This window comes from Hyaloscypha bicolor (assembly GCF_002865645.1).
Source record: "Hyaloscypha bicolor E unplaced genomic scaffold K444scaffold_191, whole genome shotgun sequence".
Lineage (NCBI taxonomy): Eukaryota > Fungi > Ascomycota > Leotiomycetes > Helotiales > Hyaloscyphaceae > Hyaloscypha > Hyaloscypha bicolor.
The window spans coordinates 529,561-552,671 of NW_020194693.1; the positions used below are offsets into that span (position 1 = coordinate 529,561).

Consider the following 23,111-nt stretch of genomic DNA (forward strand, 5'->3'; position numbering starts at 1 on the left):
TAGAATGTTGAGGTCTTCTGTACCATCAATAATTAATCTAGACCTGCTGGGCAGGTCAAACGAAAGTTGAATGTCCGTGTTCGGCCTAGCGCATCGCTTCCGAAAATCGGCGTCCCTGCAGAAGGCAATTTGACTTTCAGCTTGACTTCACTTCATCAACGACACACATCAGCTCGAGAGTTACTCTCTTCCCTTACAAAGCTGGGGGTAGTGAAACCGACTCAGAGATCACGACAACACCCACAATGTTCGATGAAGAGACACGTATGAGCCTCAGTGGCTGTTCCACGGCTGCTCGGGTCGGAATACGAGCTTCGGTCACGCTAATGCCTCGGAGCTTGTAGTTGCTTGAAGTTGTTGGAAGCATCAGAGCACCGCGCATTTACGGTTTTGCCTCCCCTCTCAAGTGTGGTTAGTCCAGTTTCCAAGTGGATATCGTAACCTGAAAATAGTTCCGAAGGACCTGAAGTGCGGGCCGTGGCTATTCATAGCGAGACGAATTGTGCAAGTTTTATTCCGGTTCATTGGTATGCGATATACAAGAGGCAGCGAAGCGGGCATGGATACTAGTTGGTACTCTTGGTCGAGTTGCGCACGCGCAGATCTGAGATCGAATCGAAAGGCGATGACGCTGAAGTTCCTAGGAAGTCGTCCGAAGGTCTTGGGGATATGAGGCATTTTCCATCGCAAGTGGTATCCTATCGGCGAGTTGAAGAGCGGTCAAATGCTTTGGTTCGTCTGTTTACTTGCGTCCAAGGCGACTGGTGGTCGGGATCAGGACAGCGGCAATTTCTCTTGACAGTCTCTCTAGCACACCATTCTCAGGCTACCCTGCCACGTCACTTTCCTCGGGACACATTCGTCGGGTATCGATGCTGCAACAGGTGTTTTTTCTCGATGCTGTGCTTGTCTTCCCTTGATTTTGGCATGTCCCCCCTTGCAGGTTTGCATCTGTCAAGTTTGGGTTTTGGGCGATGGCATTTCGAGCAGGGACATCCTGGCTCGTGGCCGTTGCTCAGCGGCCGCAAAAGAAAGTTTCAAACACCGTTTCTTCAGCTCAACGCGACAGCGGTGAAGCGCTCTCCACACCTTGCGAAGAGTATATGGCCACCTCGCCAAAATATCAAGCCTTCTAATCTGGGGGCTGACGCCTCGGAAACGTTGACGAATAAAAGAATCTTGGCGGAAAAAGAAACAAAGTTGTGCGGTCACCGAGGTGGTGGCGCCATATGAGATGTCGTGGAGGAATTTCGGTGTCGGGGCCCTACATAGAACAAGTTATGCCGCGTTACACAAGGCAATTCAAGAGCCAATCGCGAGTTTTTGAAAGGCAATGTTTGAAGTTATCTCCCATCGCTGTTTGTACGTAAAAGTCGGAAAGATTAAGCAAGCACAACAAGTGCAGGAAGTTGCATCAGGCCCAAATGTGGTGTTGGAGCCCGCAGACTACTGCAAGCCCGACCAGTTGTGACAGGATGATTGTACCGGCCCCTCCTGAGCACGTGGAGACCCGCCTATGAACGTTGTCCACACAGCTTGCTCTTGTTGCCCCCACTTATGCAGATACCCAATGGCACGCGGTCGTTGTTCCAGGACCGTGTTTTCCCCCTACCTTCGGAGGATATCATGTATCACCCCTCCCCCCGCTTTGCGTGTGTCAAGTCTGGCGCCTCTTTGCGCTCCTCGATGTTTCCGGAAGGAATACTGTCTTCGCCCTAAGCTATAGCATAGCTTCCAGAGATGAAAGCCTTCAGCATACCACCTCATCCTCCCGCACTCTCGATCACCAAGACATGCATTTACAAGACTATAGATAGGATCGCCATTCCTATTGACATCTATGTACCGACTGAGCACGATGTCGCCATTCCTCCGGTCATGCTGTTCATCCACGGGGGCGGATGGAGTGGAGGGAACAGGACGGACTACTCCCGACCGCTCTTTTATCATTTCCTGTCACTGGGGTTCATAGTGACCTCTATGGATTATCGCCTCCTTCCAGAAACAAAGCTTGAAGGTCAGATGGATGATGTCCGTGATGTGGAGGGTTGGCTGAGGAAGAGCTTAGCGCGAGAGGTCAGAGACTACTTCTCCGGCGTCCAAGGCGATAAGATCATTGTCGTTGGAGCTTCAGCTGGAGCCCACCTTGCCCTTTTGACTGTGAGTTCTAAAGTACATTGGCAACATGACAGCAGCTGACATCAACTATAAGCCAAAGCTTTGGACCATACAACCAACGGCCATCTTGTCCCTGTACGGCCCGACCAACATGAACGGACTCCCGTCTCTTCATAGTGACCGTCTCTCGAAGCTCTTTCTACCTCCTTGCACATCTGAACTTCTTACTGCTGGAACGTACTTCGACCACCAACCAACCGAGTTTCCGGTTGTTCAAAAGCCGGAAGATTACAAACGTCCCAGAACTGTTATGGTTCTCACAATTTTCCGCAAAGCCCTCATCCGCGAGTACCTGCTTCGAGGGCTGACCAGAGGCGATGACGGAAAGCTGAGACTCCCCGAGCGAGGGTCAATAACTAAGGAAGAAATCGACGAAATCAGTGCGATTCCCACTTTCCCTTCCCCCTCTCTTCCCGATCCCAGCCCCCCCTAACACACATGATAGGTCCCCTCGAGCTCAGCAAAATGCATAAATACCCGCCAACCTACCAAATAATGGGCGCAAACGACGACGTCTTCGAGCTCTCCCATGCCGTCAAATTCCACTCTGCGCTCGGAACCAGCGGCTCGCATCGGCAGACTATGATCCTGTTCGAAGCAGGTCATGCTTTCGATATCTGGGAGGACATTGGAGGTGAGGTGCACGAGAAGGTTATTGCGCCTGCTGTCGAGTGGGTTGCGGGGTTCGCGGGGGTGGAATCTAGGCCGCAGAGGAGTGCGAGATGGGGAGGAAGAGGGGACATTGGGAAATTGGGGTTTTTGCTTGAGAAGTGATGTGCAAGTTTAGTGCGTTTGAAGGGTTAGAGTGGGGAAAGGCGGCTTTTTGAGATTTTGCAAGCTTGGGTAGAGTAGAGGTGGGCGGCTTATTTGTGCTTTTTGCGTGGGTGGTCAGACTGTTTTTTGCGTTAGAGGTGGTGTGGCTGTCTGTTTTATGCTTACTTGTTCTGTTACGGCTGTTCATGAGAGTGGTTTTGTGTTTGCATTTGGGCCTGTGATATGAGGTAAGAAAGATTGAGGAATACTTATGAGTCACGGCAGCTGGGTACGAGTAAGATTCGGGTGCAGTATCTTCTGCAAAGTTCCGCCTATATAACATGGAGTGTTCAGTTGTGATTTAAATTATTTCGGATCCTCTTATGATAACCCAAGTGGCATGATTAAGCTCAGTACCTCTATCGCAACCTTTTCTTTACATCAACAACTTGCAAGCTGTTGGAGATCATCACCCCGTTGCTTGGTGATAATTTGATCAAGTGTCCGAGTTCTTCGCAGATATTTCGAGTGGTAAGCACCGCTCCATTCGTCGACTTCGCCGTCAAAGCTATCCTGGAACTATCTTTGCTTGTGTAGGACATCATCTTACCTTCTCGCCTCCATCAGGATCTTGACAGCAACGAATTCTCCGTGCAAGTACGGGAATTTGGTAATACATCGCTTAATGCTCTTCGTGAATTCTGAACCTAATATGGTACTCCTGTACCTTCTTCGCCTCTTCGATGACATCATCTCGACCCAATAACCCTCTCCCACAATTCCAAGTCCAAAGATGGAGGTCATTACTTTGGATGATCCAGACAACGGCGAATCTCTTTACAGGCTCTGGGGTGCTTCTGAAGACAGCAGTGACGCCGACGGTGAGTCTTCTGAGACAGATCGACTTTAGTTCAAAGGAGAGGGTAATCTCATGAAGGAGGAAGATATTGTGTGGAATTTCCCCGTCTTCTTCTTGAATTTGTCGTGTCTTTTTGGCGGGCTTTGGTGAATAGTTTTCGCCAATTAGCTTTTTACACTTAAGTAAATTATTTAACATGTGATTCTAATTTCAAGTTTCAATCGTGGATGAGATGTAGATATAAACAGCTCCTCCTGCCCACAACAGCACCAGCCTTCTCCCACTTACACGTGTCCAACCTACTTCTACCTCAACATCTTCTTTGACCCCTACGCATTACAGAGTCGAGACACGAACTTAAGTCAAGTGAACGTCCTCCCAAAATCTCACAAGCTTTGTTTGTTGGCATCAACTTTGGTGACCAACCTGCAAGCTAACAATCTTACTTCGTATAGTGCTTTAGCTTTGGAGGACAACATCTCATCACAACGACATACTCACACAGACTAATTGCGAAGATGAAGGTAATCCAGAACAGTCCAGACGGTGATAGTCTCCCTCTTTATCTACCACCGCTTCGTGAGTCAAAGACGAGCATGATCCGAAACGGCAGTCCAGATGAAGAGAAACTCATTGAAAATCAGAATTCTTCTCCCCGTGGCCAACACAGTGAGCTGTTTTCTAACTTCGGTTCGTCTTCCAAAGCCAACGCCACATCAGGCCATAGAATCAACACCTATGTCAAATCTAACCACGAGAGCGATTCTAAGGATGGCAGTGGCACCGGCTATGATGAATCCACGGGCTCTGACAGAACAGATGACGAAAACGAAGCCACAAATTATCGCACTGTTTCCAAAATTACCGATTGAGCTCGTGACAAGATCTGGAAGAACGCTTGCTACATCCCCAAAAGCAATCAGCTTATGGCCTTGCCTCCTCGGCACTTGTATCTACATCGGAGGCCCCACGATTTAGAAGATTTGGTTCTATCCTACGCCTTACATAATCCGAGAGAAGAAGAGTGTCTCGAGTATGGTGCGGAAGAATGGAGTCAGCCCAGTGCATCTGCGAGCGAAGAAGATGGCGATGATGATGAGTAAGGCGAAGAAGACAAGGGTATCAATGGTGGAGAAGGTCGAAGACTAAATTGGTGATGATCAAGGACGAGATGGTGAACATGAATGAGAAGGTGGTCATACGTCTCTTTAGGAATGGCTGAGAGTCGCCAACTGTTGTATAATTAGACCGAGGCCATGAAAATAATAATAAAGTGTCTAAGAAGGAATGCCTGAATGAATTGGTGGTGAAGTTCTTGGGCCTCCTATTGATAAGATTGCCAAATATCCCGTTCGGGGGCCTGGGATCGCTAAAAATGTACCGGACATGGGTCTCCACGACCTAATTTAGTTTCCGAATCCTCCTGTCAGCGTCATCACTTCAAAAGTTGTCCTTCTTCCACTATCTTTGCAACTGAAAGACTTACCGTCCTGTGCTATTCGATGATTGGCAATCTGGTCGCGTACGCCAAAGGGCAAATCGCTCGAAAAGCGCCTCGTTCTAGAAACTCGAACTGCTCCAGACCCTGGCTGAAGTAACTTCATGAGATCATCAACGACTTGATGTACGATGGCCACGAACCTGATAAGTGCATATTCATTCTTTATTTCTTTTCTGTGTCTTAGGCGGATATTGTGTACCCCTTGTTTCACCAAAATGAAGCTGCTTCATTCCTCGCTGTAGCCGGCTTCTCCGGCCTGACAACTGCCCAGAACTTGACGACCTTCAACCCCACGCTCAACAGAACTTTCTGCACGCCGGGCCTTGAAATGTTCGAATCGACACCGGCACATACAGCCCTCCGGTCGAAGAGTTCTAGTATTACTACGATCAATGGCCGATCGGCCTCGCCGTCTCGAAACAAGGACGAGTCTTCGCGTGCTACACTCAAGAAAGATACGCCTACAGTCTGGGAGAAATTGTGAACCAGGCAGCAGAATATTCATACCCATATCTGGAGCTGAACACACCTTGAGGAGATTTTTCAATGTCACAACCGGCATCCAGTTCGCAAGCAACGACCGCAGCACCTTCATATCCGTCCAAGCTCTCTACATTACTCCAGACGATAACTTGTGGATTCTTGACACCCGACGGCCCACTATCAACGAGCCGCAAGCTCCAAGTATGCCATATGCTGCTCCAGAAGGCCCGAAGCTAGTCGCGAATAATTTTTCGAACGACTCGATCATCTGAACTTGCACGCTTCCGCCCACCGTTCATTACCCCGGTTCATACGTGAACGACCTGGGTTTTGATATGCGAGCAAATGCCACAGCTTCCGGTGGAGGAATTGCATATATTGTGGATTGGAGCAATGAAGGGAGAACAGGCGGCTTCATCATGATCGGTCTTGGCACTGGGGAGAGCTGGAGGCAGCTGAGCCAACACCCGAGCACGTTGAGAACATACGCTGGTGTACCGAGCTACAGTCGAAAACCCTTCTACCTGAGACAGAAGGGGAGCCCACTGAAGTTTCAGCAGGAAGGTTTGGATGGTGCAGAACTGAGCCTTTACGGTGATGTGAGTACTGCTCGTTTTCGGCGAGACTCACGGAGCTGACAAGATGCCTAGATTATGTACTACTCCCCGCTGACCTCAAACTACCTTTTTTCCATCGAAACAGTACTTTCGTGCAAATCCGTTCTGTGATACACTATCCGCCAAGCGAGCATTTGACAACGTGAGGAATCTCGGGTAACGGGGAGGGAATGCGAATGGCTTTTCGTCCGATAGCCTATGGAATGTATACATGTGGATGCTCTCTCGGAATGCCATATACACCTACAAGTAAACTTCTTCTTTCCCCGCTTCAAGTTTTGCAGATTTGACAAACAGAAAATGCAGTGCAACGACTGTCCAAGCACAACCATACATCTGCGATCCTCGAATCATCTGGTGTGATAGTGCGAATTTTCGATTTTGATGGGTAAATTTATTTCAACATCAATCAGTTGCCATATCAGCCAGATTGGAATGACGGGGTGGATGGGAGACAATATCCGGGAGATATTGAAGAGTAGGTTGTCGAATGGTGCGAACAAGAATATGATTTTGGGGCCATCAACTTGAAGGAATGCGTTGCCAGTGCAGCTACCGGAAAGTGAACCAAAGGCAGCTGTCCAAAAGGATCATGTCAGGAGCTGGAGTGTATGATTTTTAGCATTGAGGCCAATCAGGGAAGTTAGAATTCAACTTGAGTAGAATCAAGGAAGGCCAAGGTCAAGTCTCTTGGCCGGAAAATTTTGAGCACTTGCTCCTATGGGCTCATGGTACGCCACCTCATAGAAGTGTTTGCATAGATTCATATTCCCAGAAGTCATCGGGATTGAAGTTTCGGGTCCAAAATTCATTTGCTCTTCTGCCAAGTAGCTTCTGGTAGCTCACTTCTATGCTTCCCCGAGTCCTTCGTTATCTTGGTCTCATGTCCGCTGCCTTGCCACCTCGCATAAAAGAATGCTAAGTCTCGATTGCTTCCTCGTCTGCTTCTTCATAGCCCTTCTTGACAACCATCCGCATGAGTCGAACAGTCGGCGGGACCCATCCTTCTGGAAGTTTATCAAAACCCTAAATACTCCCTTCTTGACGACGTTGAATATCTCTTTGGATCAATCTTTTCGCAGGACGAAGTCGTTCCTGATCTCCTAGCTCCAACTTTTCATCAACCTCGTTCTCAATACTGACAAACTCCAAGGATATTGACTTGTGGGCTTCGAATGGTCGGAGGGTTGTGAAAGGTTCATTATAGATCATGACTTCTTCCAGCGCCGTGCTTCCTAGCAGATCGAAGATACAGGCCGAATCGTACTTTCCCAAAGCAAGACGTCGCATCAAGGGGCTAATATCCTTCAATTCTCGAACGAGGGGGCCACTGCCACGGTATATAGTGCAGCCTTCTTCACGGAGACAAATTGGCATGGGGCAAATGACATCGTACTCCCAATGGAGGTAAATGCGAGCTGGAGTTGACATAATAACTTCACTTTGTCCAATTTTGGCGCTAAAATTCTTTCCAAATGAGAGCTTGTAATACCCAAGTCCAACCGCGCGGGCTTCCTGAGGGGTATGCCTAGCAAAGGAGTCAGTCATCATTCGATAAAGATCGTTTCGTAAAAGCAACAGAAAAGCCTTAGACAGGCAAATACGAGAGAGCCGAAAACGGGCGGGATACCGCCTCCAACACATACATGATCAGCGGTGTTTGAGAATGGCTTTTGTAAACCCATATCGTCTTGTTAAATTCCTCGATGCAAGCATCCCTAAATTCCTTCTCACCAATAGGGAATTTCCATAGATCAATGAGCCGCGTGACGAAGCAAGCGTTCTTCCAGATCTTATTGCGTAGTTCCGGAGGGAGTTTCGGAAATAGCGTAAAGACAGGACCGCTTTGCTCTTCAGTTATAGACTCATTGTCCACAACGGTGTGGGTTGATTCGGTCGCCATTGCTCTAATTGTGGCGGAAGACTCAAGAGAGCTATCTAGAGAAGAATACTTGGAGTTTGACGAGCTTGAGAATGTGGAGTTGGTCTCCATTGCTCGCAGCTATGGTGCTACTTCGAAGGAGACCGTCGAAAGGCGGCCTGGACCTGATCGCGATTATTGAGCGTCAGCTTTCCTATGTCAGGATAGCTTGGGCACTTTGGAAGGAGAACACACGAACCTGATCGCTGTTGATTCGTACTGGTGTTTTGGTGGTTGTGTTGAGAAAAAAGGGAAATTGTCAGGCAAGGTGTTTTCACGTAGTCGACAAGCGAGCAAGGCACAACTGTTGGATTCACCTTCAACCATTCGTAATGGAATCAGAATATTTAGGCCTCTCAACTATCTTTAGGTTGACAAATATGCAGTGAATCAAGGGTGCATTCAAGAATCAAGAGCCAATGCTTCAATAGCAGAATCGGAGCAGATGATGTCGGAATCAAGGCAGGTACGAAATATTGTGATACAACTTCGGGGGAAATAAAAGGAGAGCGATGCTGCTATGCTACCTGAAAGCAATTTAGATATTTGATCGTATCGGTTTTGAGGAATTGTTCTGTCTACTGCTAAGTGTCCTGTATCAGGATTGTTCTGCTTCTTTTGTGAAATATGCGAAAGGCCAGTTGCCTGTCGCAATGCATGCTTCGCCTAGTCAGAAATTGAGACTGGAAGGCTCTCCTCCCTTGCCTAGCTGCACCAAGTGTGTAACCTCCCTGAGTTTTCCTCCCAGCTGGCGTGCACTCTTCATCAAACCCTCTCTCTCGTTCAATGTCTCGATGTCTGGTCGCCGTTCCAGATCCCTCCTTCAAGTCTCCCGTACCACAAAAAGCTTGAGCTTGAGCACAGGGTCCCAGCTCTTTGGAGATTGGCTAATTCTCTTCCATGCTTTCCACTGTTCGCAGATTTTTAGAGAACTCGTCCTTGAATTCGGCTTCCGCGTTTGCAATAGTCAGATCTTTTTCTTCAATAAGAATGCCGTCCAAAACAAACCGCTGATCACTGCTGAAGCGGGGTGCAATGACATCAAAGCCACCGTGAAGAATGACCTCCTTGCAACCAAGGGCACCTGCAAGTTCCCTCATCAACAACGAAGTATCAAGGTTATGAACATCCAGAACAACACTGCCATGTTCTATTAATTGAGGTGCAGGAGGCGGAAAGGAGGCTGTGGGAAATATTGCCGATTTGGGCGTGAAGAGGCGAGTTCTCGCAATTCTTATATCTATGTCAACGGCTCTTCTTAAGGTTCACTTCTTTGAATTTTTTTTAAAAAAATATTTGAATAACATCGCAAGTGTGTTCAGTTTCTTAAGGGTCTGAGGATGCGAAAGTATATTTGTACTGCGGCGACGGAGGAAAGAATCGACTTGGAATTCTTGACTTGAGGTTGCACGAGAAGCGTATGTTATTATTTTCTTTTATTGATCTCCACGATGGCAACAATCAAGGAGTTGCAAGACAATCCTACCTGTAACTTATCCGTTAAAGTCCTGGAGGAATATGCTGCAATACATATCTGCGAATGTAGCCCTTTGCAAAAAAAAATTAGGGTCATCCGCTGAGATCTCGAGAAGCTTGATAACAATCCCTTCTCTCCCACAGCCCTGTCTAGCAACGCCAAATCTATGCTTATTTCTTGATTATGTAATTACCACGGTGTCTCTAAGCCATTTGGTTGTGCCGATTTGCCAGGTTGATCCTCCAATGCCAATGCCCCCAAACGTATCTCAACCCTGGCGAGCAATCACCCGAACCGGCTCGACACTTAGCCCGGTGCACTTCAAATCAATAGCTGTATTTTCTTCTTTCTCCTGTTGTCAACGATGCGCTTTAATGGAATTTTGGGTATCTACCTTTGCTATGACTAAGGACCGAGGTATGTTAGCAGTCTCCTTAGAATCACTCTGGAGCACAGTCTCTAAATCCGTGAGCAAAAGGTGAAGGGTTCACCCTTTGCAAATTCCTGAGGTAGTTGTATAGTATCTATGTCCGAGTAAAGGAAAATATTACTAAGACCCAAACCACCGTGTTAGAAGTAGTCGATCCACCACGCTCTCTCAGCATCTAACGCGATGTGGTGCATCTATGGAGGTTTCTTTTCAAAATCGTCCATAACTGCATAATACAGAGGTCATACACCAATTCTGACGCTCCGATGATCGGACTTTGCGTTGCACAAATATCAACAACTCGCCTAACAGAAGATGTTTCCTTCCATACTATGCGTCTGATTTCGGGTGCCAATTTCGGCAAGCACGCGAAGACTCGCGCGCCTTTGACCTCGGACTCGGTGTTGACTTGAGACTCGACTTCGGACTCAGTATTGACTTCAAAGTCGTTGTTTGCGGCAGCGGTGGCAGCTTTAGGAGGGGTGTTAAGGAAAGAAGAGTCGGAGATAGAGGAACTTGAACCGCCAGCTTCGGTTGCCCTTGCTTCGACAGCATTCGCGGATGAAGGCGAAGATGAGTTTGGCCTCGTGGTAAATTGCCTGTTTCAGATCAATATTTGCTGCTCGTACACGTTAACCATTGTGGATGGATCGCTTACCAGGAAGGAAACAGGAAGAGGCACCAAAATCCGAAGGGTTAAGTCTTCATCAAGGTTGTCTGGGAGATCTGGAGTTGATTGGAGAAAGTTCTAGGGCTTCACGAAAATGGCAGTGGCAAGGTCAAGAAATCCCGTCTTCCTCGCTTTTAAGAGACGCTCGCTATCACCATTTACTACAGCACCGATGGATAGACGGTTGACACTGGACTTGACAATCAAGTCACAGGAGAAGGTCAAACGGGTGGAAAGCGAGGGTGGGCTCCGTTCTGCTCAGTTCATTCTTCCTCTATTTGCGAGCTGGACTCAACTACCTTGCAAATGACCCCATGCCCAGTATCAGTTCCTGGATTCTTTTTACCTGGTTCATAATTGATAATTGGAAGTTTCAGCAAATCCCATGCCTTCATCTTTGGTCTGCACTTTGCTGCCAGTTGATCTTTTCCACCTCTGATCGAGTTTCCAGTGCCCCTTGTATGTCCCCATGCCTCAAACCTCGTGAACTTTCATCCGCATCAATTTGATAGTTGTGGAATCCATTTTTTTTATTAATTTTTTTAACGCTGGGCACTCATATGCCTTTGTCGTCATAGACTGAGCTGCATGCAAAGATTCCTTCGGCTTTCTTCTTTTGCTTTTAGTAGCTGCTTCACTGCCTTGGAGCCCACGTAACCTATATTCACTTGATCACCAATATCTCCAAGTTTGGGTTATATAGAATACTCTTCGTAAAGTCTAGCTCGTTCGACAGGCCGGTCACTGAATAAAACCTCATCCAGGTCAAAAAGATCGATTCCAACTAACCAATTCGTCTGGCCTACCTGCAGAGCGGTTCGTCGCATCTGTTCACCCAAAGCGGCATCTTCAAGGCAATGTTATATATTGGAGGACCATCCATACTCATCGGAAGCAAATGTTGGCATAGGGCAGATAACGTCGCAGTTGCGATGCACATAGATCTCCGCGGGAATCGAGATGTTGAATGAAACTCGGCGGACGAATTCTTTAATTTCCCAACCAAATGCAAGGCTATAGCTTTCCAAGCTAACAAGTCCTGCTTCCTTCGATAGATAGCGCACAGCTGGAGGTTTGCGAGAATGAGTCTCATACGCAACTGGCTGACGGGCATCAAAATAGGCGAAGAAATTGGTGCCATGTCTGCCACCGATTTGGTTAGACCAAAGATCAACAAGTCGTGGAACCGAAGAAGCATTCTTCCAAACCTCACGACGAAGTTCGGGAGGCTGTTGGGGAAAAGACGGGAAGCGGAGGAAGTTGTCGGGGGTCTGTTCAGATACAGAGACTGGTTCGTCACTAATAACTTTATCGTATCCGGTCATCGGATGCTGTTGGGACTGTGGAGCCTATGCCGTTGCTGTTTGGGATCGAAGATGAATATGAAAGAGAAGATCATCACTACAGATTGAGGAGGTGATGTTCGTTTGAAAGAAGCAGCTGGGTGCCCGAAGCTTTTGCGATGGAATCAGGGCTTTGAAAAAGTCGATAGGGCTGCTACCTCTTGATGCATTTGAAGTTGGCAAGAGGAATCAAGTCGGTTCAATAGAGAGCTTGAGGGTTGCTTCGATATCAGTCTGAAAGCTGGCAACATACTCATTGAGATTTGCCTACCTACCCCTACTGAATGAAGAGATTACGCTGAAGGCAGATGAGGTTGACACAGATGCATTCGAAGTGGCTGGTCTAGGTAGAGGGATGGAGGTGAGAGAAGGATGGATTATCGAAAGAAGGAGCGGCTTCCGGTCGAGCCGAACGGCGGGAAGTACTTCAAATTCATGTTATGTGTAAAATTCACCAAAAGACTCCAAAGGTTCGCTTTTGTGGCGTTCTCAATTATCTATGAGCTTGCCGAAAAGGACACCCTCGACCCTTCGTGGTTCTGAATCCCATGGTATTGTCAGTGACGTTGCCTGTCGACTTTCTGCCCAGCCATCATCAATCTCCCCTCACTGGCATTTTGTGCTTCTTTTCTCCCTAGACAATCACTGCCTCAATTCCAGCAGTTTCAGGGACATCTTCCGAATGATGGGTTGGACGGAATGATCATCCCACGATACGTCAGGATCCAGTTCCATGTTCTTCTGGACATCCTCTACCGCATAATCCAGCGTCTTGATCATCTCCTGCTCCTCATTGTCTGCGGTCATTCTCCCCTGACTACGAAATTCGGTGAGTTCAATGTTGAAACGAATACCATCAGCATAGGATTCTTCGACTCTGTCAAGTCTCTTGTAGGTACTGCCATCAATTGGAACGTAAACGAGGATTTCGGAGATGTTGTTGGCGTCCGAGAAGAATACGGTCCAGTTTGTATGGCTTTCTGGTATAGCAACTCGTTTGATCTTTTGGCAATTTTCGCAATCACCCAAGTCGACCATCAAAGCCATTTCCAAATCCATGTTGTCATCAGGATCGTTGTTGCCATGTCTAGGTAAAAGAGGAGTGAGAAATTGATGGAGTAATATCTCGCCACCAGACCACTTACGGTTCTTCATAATCAAAGGGAACAGGAAAGATGATATCACTATCCCAACGGACGTAGATCCGTGGCCCTGCGGGTGCTTCATCATCATCATCCTGAAAGAGATCATAGTGTTGGAGTCCAACACTGCGGGCTTCTCTGGACGTATGGAGGAGAGCGGGTGCTCGAGAATGAGTACAATAAATCAAGTTATCCTTGGTGGAGCTTTCCTTGAGCCAGAGATCAATGATTCTAGGCTCGTAGTCACCGCAATGTTCCTTCCAGATCCTGTTTCTCAATTCTGGAGGCAACTTGGGGAAGCAGGTGAAGACTCGTCCTGAACGGTTGCCGACGCGTCCCCCCTTTCTTTCACCATTGCCATTCGCTTGGGTGCCCATCTCAGGCGGGCTTTGTCTCTGTGGCTCCAAGATCTAAAAATAGTTAGCCTGCAGTACTTGAATTGGAATGTTTTAACCCACCAAGCAACCCATGGTTGGTGATGGACATGAGATGGGATTTGACATGGTGAGAAAGGACAAAAAGATCGGAATCGGCTGGTGTTTTGGTTCAATTCTCGAAGCGAGCCGCCTTACCTGAAGAGGATATAGTCAAGCCGTCACGGGGTTCGACTCTGGATGTCTTTCCTTGCAGAAAAGAATTCTCCAAACGATTTTTTTGTCCATTCTCCCATTGCCTACAGGGAATTCTTTCTTCTCACACCTGGTCGCTCTTCTGAATCCTTGAAACCGGAGCAGACTGTCAACAACTCTCTTCCCCAGGCATCCAAAAGAGATCCAGTGTGGATAGCCCTCTTCAAGAATTGACAAGGACGGCAACCCAAATATCAAGTCAACCAACAAGCTAAGCTGCATTTGTTCCCCTCAACATGGAATATCCTTTCCCCAGAGTGAAGCTCCAAGAGAAATAGGCTAAGACATTTGCTCCCAGTCCCGCTCTCCTCCACCTCAAGTCAAAACAACGAGAAAATTCTATTACACTTCATTTCTCGAACTTTCTACAACTTTATTCCCACCACATTTATGCCACCTCATTACCGCCGCTCCACTCAACATCACCGTCCAATCAATACCATTATTCGTGCCGAAAACCCAATCCAAACATCCTTCCCGACCATCCAATGATCTGTGACAGTCAATAAACCCCTAACTTTCGAGTACAAATCGCCAATATCCCTCTGCTGATTGACCCGCATCTCAGCATCAAGAATATTACCCGCGTCAAACAGCAGAAATCCCAGGATCACAAAAACGGGATAGAAGGTTCCTGGCAAAGGAAGAACAAAATTCGCAGGCATCCGATTCTTTTCGAACCACGTCATACATTTACAAACTTGATTGCTAGGAAGCTTATAAGCATTGTGAGTCAGAGGGACACTGCTCCAGCGATCAGAAGGGTGCCGCTGTAATGCAGCTGTTGGCAGAAGAAGGGCTTGTCCTAGTTTGGCGCCGGGGATGTGCATCGTAAAACTGAGCAGTCTAGGTGGTAGTCTGTCTGTTTGTTTGAAGGAGCCACCGTGTTAGAATTCGGGATGAGCAGACAGTATTTGAATGGTCCTCAAGTCGATGTTCCGAGAAGGTTCGACTGAGGATATCATAGCTGGAGACTGCCGCCCTCGAGCCGTTGGCAATTACGACGATTGAAGGTACAAAAGGGGTCATGGTGATGCAAACTGTGATTCGGATGAGGACTTGTTCTGCATTATGATCAGGTCTAGTTTGGGGCAATCTTTGCCCTAACGCGAAAGATTACTGTCGTTTTGTGTTGTTTACATCTGGACTTGACTTGTTCGTGTTTATTTTTGACAGTGACTTTGACTTTTGTTGACCCTGATGAGTTGAGAAGGTGACTAGACTGCTGTACTGTATATTATCTAAGTGCTGAAGTTTATGCCCCACCAGCAGCGGCTCTAGGCGATCATCAGTTTGCGCCAAATCATCTCACCAGAAGGAGATAAGTCAAACCACGAAACACTGGCCTTGATTTATGGTATGACGAAGGTCCCAAAAGAGCTTCTCGGAACTCTTGGCTCTTGGGTTGCTGGCCAGTGAAAGTAACGCTGTGCAGAAGAGGTCTCTCCAATTACCCTATTTGTGAGCAGTCCTATCATAGCACCAGTAGGCGCCCCACGCCTATTCGACTGTTACACTTCCGTATCGGAAGTTTGCATCCCCGAGTCAAACCGCATACCAAGGGGCGATATTATGTACCAGGTGACTCCTTGTTGCTGGGACCTCTGCAGAGATGAATAGAGGCAATTGGGCATGGTGATTGGCTGGCGAAGCGACTGTACCCGATTAGACGAGAGATTGTGGGGCATTTCTCGACGTCTCTTCAACTTTAACCTCTACCTCTCAACGCCGACACAAAACAACAACAGACCCAACAACCAACGAAGTATATCCACCTGTTTCCGCATCTTGATATGCTGTACATTTATTATTGTAAAGTCCTTTCATCGATCTCGAGCGGGGCTGCATTGGTGCTCCCCACCGTGGGGTCAGTCCGGAAGGTTGTAGCGATGGCGTCAGGCCTTTCCACATCGCCCGCTACATTTCAATCTCTGCTGATCCTTTGGATGCATTCTTAAGCGGCTGGTAAACGCCCCGATGTCTCCATTGATTGAAGAGACGCGGTGAGCTACCTAGCTTTGAATTTTACACATGGCTTTGTCTATAGTTCTTCAAGTCGAGATATGCTGGCTAGTGCAGACAGGACATTAGCATCTCAGTATTGTAATATTAATATTTCGCTTTTGGGATCCCTTGCACCCTTGAGTAAAGGATCAAGAATAGCTTGAAGGGGCCTTGGAAACTTCGATTTAATCACGTGATTAAGCACTAGACTTCCATGACCATCTTCTTTTAGCATTTGTGGATTTTGTGGGCACGCGTTTTGCGATAGAGCGGGTAGATTGATAAGCAGCCGCTTTCATTGATTTGATGTGCCTAGCACCGAAGAGGGAAGTGATTCAATACAAATTTAGGGGGACTGACGATGCTCGAATGCAGCTCGCATGGACACCTTCATGCTGCTTCGATGCGAATCAAAAAGAGTTTATTACGCGGGCTCTGGGGATTTTAAAGAAACTTACAACATTAAATGCCGTATGCGCTGCGAGCTTCAGGCTACAGCACATGGTATTGAAGAGCCATTGCCTAGAGCCATCACGTACCTTGGTTCTAGGAAACTACTTTCAGTTATGTAGACATAGGAAGGTCTGATAACATCTGAGGTCTTCTCCCCAAATTCAAGGGTCTAACCCCCCGATTCGAGATGCAGTTGGTGATGTTGAGCTAGTGCTCTTTGGCATAGCGCCAGGTTCTGATCGAGGGAGAGGGTGTTACTTCCTCTTTCGCCGAGCGTGGCAACCCTGAGAGTGAAGCGCAAACCTCGCGAGCATATCAAATAGTTACCGGGGCATCTGCCATGGTCTAAGTGAAACTTTTTTTACTTCTGCAGTTGCGAATTGGTTTACGTATCTGTAGAAAGAGAGGTACCAGTATCCTCGTAGCTGCCGTTCCAATCGCAAAATCAGTCTTCTACATTGATGAAGTTTCAGCTCTTCAATTCTTTCATTATCATCAACAATACAGCAGCATGCATATTAAACGCTCATTAGCAGATGAAAAGCTCCCCGGTTAGCCGTGGGAGATCTCGAACTGCTTGCAATCGAGCTCGCTTCTTTGTTACCTTCGCCTTGTTCTCCTTCCATCGGATCGCCTCCTCCTGGAACAACATCGACACAATCTTCTCGTCTCAAAGTACAAACGCTCGAACGAGCCCCGAGAACAGACCCCCACCAAATGGAGCACCCTCCAACGAGCAGTTACTCGCCCCATACCTATTCGAGTCCCGCCAGTTTGTTCCTCTCAATCTCTTCACGCCTCAACACATGAAGAGGCGCATGCGCAAGTTCTACTTCGAAGGCGTCAGAATGAATGACCGCGGCTACTACATCACTTTCCCTAATACAGACTTGGGTAGGAGGGATGCCGAGCAGTGTTACAAAGCCTTGAGTGGAACATTGATGTTCACTCACACCATGATCATGCGACCATTCTTCCACGTCACAAGGAAGAAGGTTCAGCGGGGCGGATGGCGTAGAACTCCCCGACCTCCTGATTTGTTTACAATTCCAATATTTACTCGGATAACAAAACAGCCTTTCAATGAAAACCAAAATCTATCGTTACCGTCACCGAACCATTCAAGAGATTCAATAAAATGGCGGACAGCATTGCACAGCTTTTTGCTTACAACGACATGGAACACTTTATGCTTTCCAGAAATTTGGACTTTCAGAATGACGAACAGTACTGAGAGGCCAAGGCATTGTTACTTTCGTGGAGGGTAGAGGCGCTGGGCCACGGTGGAGATATCCAAGTGCCAGAGAACATGGACCACCGCTCGATGAGATCAAAACGTTGGCATTGAGGTCTGCTAGACGAGCGGTCTTCTTCAAGCTTCTCTTGAACTATTAGTTTTAGGCTAGAGAGAGTGCCGTTTAGGGTGTGAGCTCGATTGTCGGAACCACTGCTGGGGATCAAGTACAATCCAAGGAATAGAAGAAGCTCAAACTACAGTTTCAACATTCGTTTGGTTGATTCTTTGACTCACTAAGCCTAGTTATTGCGGCTCGAATTCACGTCTAGGCGCACTCTCGCATCATTCCAGCCAGCTCCCCAGGAAATGATTCTAAGATCTCTCCTTCGATCAGCAAAGTCGCCGAGAGAAAAAAGCATTCAAGAACAGCTTTGAAATGAATTGAAACGACTGAAATATTGGTGGAAATTTTATGGTGCCTTTCCGGCGTGCACGCCACTTGATCGCTTCAATGGATCAACAGCAATACCTCACTAATCCCGTAATCCCGACTACCAAATTACCCTCACTACCAAGCGCTGCATTTCAGAGCTCTCAAGACCTCATATACACCACCGCCATTCAATCAACCTCTTTCTTCCCCACCTCTGAATTCATATGCCTTCCAACAGCAGCAACCAGAAATCAACCTACCTCCAGCGCAGCCAGCAACACTCTCAATTCTGCGGCTAGGGGGCCTCAGGCTACGGCTGGCAGGTCAAGGACGGCTTCGCGAGCATGAATCACTTCTTGTTTTCCCCTTGGGTTTGGGATTTTGAAGATAACGATGAAAAGGAGGCAAAGGCGGTCTTGGACGCTTTCAAGGAGCGGTTGGACTGGGAAAAGGTACAGGTCCATATCCAAAGACCCTTTACAAATATGATTAGAAATTCCAACCCAGCAGCTTTCTAAATTTGAAGTTTTTTTTAATTTGACATATTGAATTTTATTGGGGACTTGAACTACCAAGTCATGCGCAGTTGCGGATCAAGTCAAGTAAATAAGCAATTCCCCCGCTATCTGATTACACCTTCCTCTCTCCAATATCTGCTACCTGCCTGCATTCTTTGAGGAACAACAAAGCCCAGATTATTCTTGCAATCTTTCTCGCGATCCCAAGTTCCCAGTCATTTAAAAAAGCTCCCTCGTCTATCACACCTGCAACGAAGCAGCTGTGGAATATCAAGGTGGCTGGTCACGCTAAAATTAGGGTGGCTGGGGAAAGGCCATAAAAGTTCACTTCTGTACATTTTTCCAACCCAAATCAATATAATCAACTCCATTGCAATTATCACTGTTCAGCAGAAGCCCTCTTTATCCCATCACCATCAATCTCAACCCGCTTTCACACAATCACCGTCCTCACCTGACTCCACACCGAGAATGCCTTCCAACACCTCCAACACCAACAAACAATCAACCTCCACCTCCGATTCTTCCACCAAAGCTTCCTCTAATTCTTCGTCTGGTGAGAAGTCCCAGAACCAGATGATCAAGGATGCGGGTTTCAGCAACATGAACCGTTTCATGCAGTCGTATAACTTAAAGATGCACGACGACGATGATCTTCGGGAAGCTAAGGCTATTTTGGACGGCTTGAGAAAGGTCGATGGGGCTGGTCGGAAGCAGTAAACATTGCCGTGTCGGTGAGATTCACTGTGTTGGAGCGGACTTCGAGGATATTTGCTAACTTTTCCCTTGCAGAAGATACCAAGGTGCTGATTCTGCCAGTTCTTGACATCGGGATGTGTTGATCGTGGAGGAATTTGGCGGATGCACCTGGGGATTCGAATATCTTGGGTATGAACATCGTTGAGGTTTGGAGTTGTTGTCAACCGCACGGGGTCTCGCCGGTGTTCTTTGCAGGCGTATCAAATCGAACTTCTGCACTCCTCCTCAATCTTTTGACAAAATACTTGAGTGACATCACAAACCGTTAACATCGCACTGTGTCATGTTGCACCCATCTTAAGCAAGATTATCTCCTGCTTTTTAAACGTTACCCTTTCATATGTTGCTGATGAATGGGCTAAGAACGTGCTGTTTCCTCTCGAGTTTCGGCCATGTGCCGAAAACCTTTCAAGCCAAGTTCTCAAGCCGGCGTCTCATCCATCTCACAGTCCCGTGCTCCCTCACTGAAATATCTCATTGTCTCGTTAAAGCCAGAATGCCGGACACAGTCGTGCCAACCAGCTGCCTCCACGCGCTTGCAGCTATTTTCTCCACCAACCCCGGAGCGAGATTATCCATAAAGCTCGTTGGCCATAGGATAGTCCACATGGCTTTTCAACCCTTCAAAGCCTACATTCTCTACTGAACTTCCCAAATGTTTTTCAACATTCTCGCTTGATACCGAAAAGCAGAACAATCGTGTGTTCGTCAGTCTTGGATATGGGTCCACATCAATCTATGGAGACAAAGTCTATGAAGCAAACTCTTGCTGTGGTCTCTGCCTCCATGAACGAAGTTGCTTCATCCTCCTTGTAGTTCCCGGGAACGGCGAAGAGCAAAACCGAGACTATGCAACATTTCTGTGAAGACCCAGCGAAATCGGTACATTCTAAGCCACATCCTAGCATGTTGAAGTCCCGTTGCGTGTCCCCCATCCTCTGATCACAGCCCATTTTCTCTAGATTTCACTTTCGGTAATTCTAAAGTCTCAGAAGCCCAAAGCTGTCTTGCCCTCTTTGAGATGAGAGCCAATCACGTGGAGGAGATCTCGCAGTAAATCGCAGTAAATTTCCTAAATTTACTCGTTGACATGAGGTAGAAATTCACCTTTGAGCTTAAATTCGAAGTTCCATCTGATCCGACTTCGGACTACAAAATTCAATCTCCACCACCCCTTTGGACCATCCAACTTCGACACGACCCCCAAGTCCTACCCTCCTACATTCAGTCGACCGCCACAACAACGCTCACGCACGTTTGGGTCCTCCTTTACTCGCGGGTTCCTTTCATTGAGCTTCGACAGTCATATTGAGAGGCTGAAGGCGACTCCGTACCATCTCAAAGATCGGTCGCGATGGATCTAGCAGCCCCAGCCAGGAAGAAGAGGAAGTTGGCTCAGGCCTTTACGGCAGCAAAGGATAAGAATACGAAAGCAATGTACGCTCGTTCGCGGGGACATTGACGGACTGGATGCTAACTTGGTTTCAGTGTCAGGAGGAATGCGACTTCATCTCCACTTCTCCGCCTCCCACCAGAGTAAGCACAATCGGCGCCTATCTATTGTTCCATAATCGTCGGGTCATTCTAGAATGCGAGAATGCTGACTATCCAATGTTCTAGGCTACAACAGAAGATCTGGGGATATGTGCTTGGGAACCGGCTGATACACATTGGCGCGCAGGGAGTGCGTCGGAATTATGGCTATCGGAGCTTACAACCGCGATTTTTCAACACTATCTGTAAGTGTTGGAGGGACCCCTTTCCTATTTCAATACCCTAGGGTTTCTGAGACAATCTATATCAAGTAATTGCTGAGTCTCCCATTATCTAGGCCAATCCCCAGTCACCGAAAGAGAAGCATATGAGCTCTCAAAAAGCGCAGAGTATAATAAAGCCGCTACTTCTTTCAAGAATGGAGAGGATATGCGACTCTGCGGGAACCGACACCGTGCCTGTGAACTGGAACTCGTTGACCACTCTACTGAACAAAACCTTCCCCCAAATAGACTCAATGTGGGTGTGTTGGCTGTCTGTCGACAAGTCTATGTAGAGGTCAATCCTATCCTCTGGAGCACCAACACATGGTCGTTTCAGTGCCAGCGTACCTGGCGCTATTGGATGAGCGGTAGAAATGCTGTTCAAAAACGATTGATCAAGAAGATCCATTTTTCCAATGAGGTAGCTTTTGGTCTCAATAACAAAGCCACAATCCTCGCACTCAAGTTGGAGGAACTCAACATTGACATTTACACGTGGCGGCAATATAGTTTCATGAGTCGTGAGTTCCAATACAGACCTCCCCCTTACGTTATGTAGATGCTAACAACCTTAGTTCACCAATTCCTCCAGACGGAGAAAGTCACTGTTATCGCTGCTGATGCTTGGACGACTGCTAATGGCAAACAAGCGAATAATATAACTTCTTTCGAAGAAAAGCTCGCCATTGCAGAGGCTTGTCAGTCCCACTTGGCCACCCTGCAAGCCGAATTAGCTCGCAAGAAACAAGAGAAAGAGAGCGCGAAGCTGTTGATAGGAGAGAAGAGTCCTGAAGTCAGTGGCAGTAATGACGGTCGAGAGTCCGAGAATTAGAGGCAGGTTCTGATAGAGGATACGATGTTCGACCAGGTTCAACCAGAACTATCTCGAATCCCAGATTCCCTTTCATCCTTTCCACCTAGCACCACCACCATCGATCCCTCAAAAGACATCACAATCACTTTACAACAACCAACACATTGTCCTCAATCCAACCCGAACACAAACTCATGGTTTTTTCTCCAATCCGAACAATTGCGACTGATCGTTCTCCTCCTCAACGAACAACAACACCCAAGATAGCTATGGGCAATGATTGAGGAGATATTGGATGGCGGCCTCCTCCGAGCGTGTAAAAAGTTCTGTACCCTAAGCCCCCTCAAACAAACATTCTTCCCCACAAGACCAGACGCCTAGAAGAGAATTGTGAGAATGATGCCCCAACAAGTGTAAGCCAAGTATGCTTCCTAACACAAAACATTCCCAAACCGCCTGCAGTGAAACTCGACTGAGCGCTTCTCCTTACGACGCTTTAACTCCTGAGCCTCTATAATCTGCGCAGCAGATACCTCGTCCAATGCATCGGGATTCTTTTGACTGCTCGGTGACGGGAATTGGACTTCGTAAAGGTTGATTCGATTGTTTCCGCCGCACATCTTTGGTGAAGCGCAGTCAGCAAGTGCCGGGAGCACAGTTGTTCCCGGAAAATTGTGGGGGATCTTCTCGACGGGAATTATACGAGCATTTTGAACTTTTAAAGCTTACCTGCGTGCTATCCCCGTTGCAAGGAATGGTGCAAGCGTGCGAAGGGGAGCCGGTCTTGAAGATATTGCCGCACCAGCAATCATCTCCCCTCTCTGTTCCCGCCATCGTGAAGCCCAGATCGCCGCACGCTGTCTGGCAGATCTCAGGTGTCATGAGTTCACCGTGCTGATTGACTTGAGTCAGCACCGCCCGATTGCCCGTAATCGTATAGCAGCCGAGGGAGCCCCATGAGTAAGCGTAGGAGAAGTTAATGAGCGCGGCGGCAAAGAGAAGGGACCGAAACTTGAAAATAGCCATGCCTTAAGGAGTGTAAAGTCGACGAGTCGAAAAATGACAGGAAACGGGTACAAAATTGCAGGCCGCTGGACAAAAGAAAGAGAAGGGTTGACGAGACTCTTAGGCGG

General features: G+C 47.5%; 10 protein-coding genes across 10 annotated transcripts; 5 read left to right on the plus strand and 5 right to left on the minus strand.

Moving 5' to 3' along the window:
- Nucleotides 1-525: 525 nt before the first annotated feature.
- Nucleotides 526-1,486, plus strand: K444DRAFT_297431 (uncharacterized protein). The gene has a single exon (XM_024871694.1). It carries the CDS (start codon nucleotides 670-672, stop codon nucleotides 1,231-1,233), a length of 564 nt encoding a protein of 187 aa, XP_024726220.1. The 5' UTR covers nucleotides 526-669; the 3' UTR covers nucleotides 1,234-1,486.
- A 254-nt stretch (nucleotides 1,487-1,740) lies between these two features.
- K444DRAFT_638817 (alpha/beta-hydrolase) lies at nucleotides 1,741-2,952 on the plus strand (the record flags this gene model as incomplete). Its single annotated transcript, XM_024884309.1, has 3 exons — nucleotides 1,741-2,160; nucleotides 2,213-2,558; nucleotides 2,624-2,952. The coding sequence occupies 3 exons, from the start codon at nucleotides 1,741-1,743 to the stop codon at nucleotides 2,950-2,952; spliced, it is 1,095 nt and encodes a 364-aa protein (XP_024726221.1).
- A 2,460-nt stretch (nucleotides 2,953-5,412) lies between these two features.
- K444DRAFT_648969 (uncharacterized protein) lies at nucleotides 5,413-6,873 on the plus strand (the record flags this gene model as incomplete). The annotated part of the gene is made up of 8 exons (XM_024885524.1): nucleotides 5,413-5,466; nucleotides 5,670-5,771; nucleotides 5,858-5,975; nucleotides 6,129-6,373; nucleotides 6,477-6,547; nucleotides 6,587-6,640; nucleotides 6,698-6,756; nucleotides 6,821-6,873. 8 exons carry the CDS (start codon nucleotides 5,413-5,415, stop codon nucleotides 6,871-6,873), a joined length of 756 nt encoding a protein of 251 aa, XP_024726222.1.
- Nucleotides 6,874-6,988: 115 nt separating this feature from the next.
- Nucleotides 6,989-8,557, minus strand: K444DRAFT_713022 (uncharacterized protein). The gene is made up of 2 exons (XM_024888287.1): nucleotides 8,038-8,557; nucleotides 6,989-7,919 (listed from the first exon to the last, which is right to left on the minus strand). The coding sequence occupies exons 1-2, from the start codon at nucleotides 8,382-8,384 to the stop codon at nucleotides 7,418-7,420; spliced, it is 849 nt and encodes a 282-aa protein (XP_024726223.1). The 5' UTR covers nucleotides 8,385-8,557; the 3' UTR covers nucleotides 6,989-7,417.
- A 1,837-nt stretch (nucleotides 8,558-10,394) lies between these two features.
- Nucleotides 10,395-10,859, minus strand: K444DRAFT_638822 (uncharacterized protein; the record flags this gene model as incomplete). The annotated part of the gene is made up of 2 exons (XM_024884310.1): nucleotides 10,395-10,818; nucleotides 10,849-10,859. 2 exons carry the CDS (start codon nucleotides 10,857-10,859, stop codon nucleotides 10,395-10,397), a joined length of 435 nt encoding a protein of 144 aa, XP_024726224.1.
- Nucleotides 10,860-11,749: 890 nt separating this feature from the next.
- Nucleotides 11,750-12,214, minus strand: K444DRAFT_713024 (uncharacterized protein; the record flags this gene model as incomplete). Its single annotated transcript, XM_024888288.1, has 1 exon — nucleotides 11,750-12,214. The coding sequence occupies one exon, from the start codon at nucleotides 12,212-12,214 to the stop codon at nucleotides 11,750-11,752; it is 465 nt and encodes a 154-aa protein (XP_024726225.1).
- Nucleotides 12,215-12,714: 500 nt separating this feature from the next.
- Nucleotides 12,715-13,877, minus strand: K444DRAFT_670969 (uncharacterized protein; the record flags this gene model as incomplete). Its single annotated transcript, XM_024887694.1, has 3 exons — nucleotides 12,715-13,319; nucleotides 13,378-13,784; nucleotides 13,833-13,877. 3 exons carry the CDS (start codon nucleotides 13,875-13,877, stop codon nucleotides 12,875-12,877), a joined length of 897 nt encoding a protein of 298 aa, XP_024726226.1. The 3' UTR covers nucleotides 12,715-12,874.
- Nucleotides 13,878-18,894: 5,017 nt separating this feature from the next.
- Nucleotides 18,895-19,696, plus strand: K444DRAFT_622882 (uncharacterized protein). The gene is made up of 2 exons (XM_024882189.1): nucleotides 18,895-19,382; nucleotides 19,441-19,696. Exon 1 carries the CDS (start codon nucleotides 19,120-19,122, stop codon nucleotides 19,366-19,368), a length of 249 nt encoding a protein of 82 aa, XP_024726227.1. The 5' UTR covers nucleotides 18,895-19,119; the 3' UTR covers nucleotides 19,369-19,382; nucleotides 19,441-19,696.
- Nucleotides 19,697-20,761: 1,065 nt separating this feature from the next.
- On the plus strand, nucleotides 20,762-22,327 carry K444DRAFT_713027 (uncharacterized protein; the record flags this gene model as incomplete). The annotated part of the gene is made up of 5 exons (XM_024888289.1): nucleotides 20,762-20,844; nucleotides 20,896-20,943; nucleotides 21,028-21,146; nucleotides 21,239-21,685; nucleotides 21,740-22,327. 5 exons carry the CDS (start codon nucleotides 20,762-20,764, stop codon nucleotides 21,994-21,996), a joined length of 954 nt encoding a protein of 317 aa, XP_024726228.1. The 3' UTR covers nucleotides 21,997-22,327.
- Nucleotides 21,971-23,101, minus strand: K444DRAFT_622883 (WSC-domain-containing protein). Its single transcript, XM_024882190.1, has 2 exons — nucleotides 22,708-23,101; nucleotides 21,971-22,598 (listed from the first exon to the last, which is right to left on the minus strand). Exons 1-2 carry the CDS (start codon nucleotides 23,002-23,004, stop codon nucleotides 22,410-22,412), a joined length of 486 nt encoding a protein of 161 aa, XP_024726229.1. The 5' UTR covers nucleotides 23,005-23,101; the 3' UTR covers nucleotides 21,971-22,409.
- Between the last annotated feature and the right edge of the window lie 10 nt (nucleotides 23,102-23,111).

Coding starts and splice junctions, on each gene's coding strand:
- K444DRAFT_297431 (XM_024871694.1), top strand. CDS start 670: ATGAGGCATTTTCCATCGCAAGTGGTATCCTATCGGCGAGTTGAAGAG.
- K444DRAFT_713022 (XM_024888287.1), bottom strand. CDS start 8,384: ATGGAGACCAACTCCACATTCTCAAGCTCGTCAAACTCCAAGTATTCT. Junction 7,920..8,037: donor TCTCAAACACCGCTGATCAT/GTATGTGTTGGA, acceptor CTCCTTTGCTAG/GCATACCCCTCAGGAAGCCC.
- K444DRAFT_622882 (XM_024882189.1), top strand. CDS start 19,120: ATGCCTTCCAACACCTCCAACACCAACAAACAATCAACCTCCACCTCC.
- K444DRAFT_622883 (XM_024882190.1), bottom strand. CDS start 23,004: ATGGCTATTTTCAAGTTTCGGTCCCTTCTCTTTGCCGCCGCGCTCATT. Junction 22,599..22,707: donor GCAACGGGGATAGCACGCAG/GTAAGCTTTAAA, acceptor GCTTCACCAAAG/ATGTGCGGCGGAAACAATCG.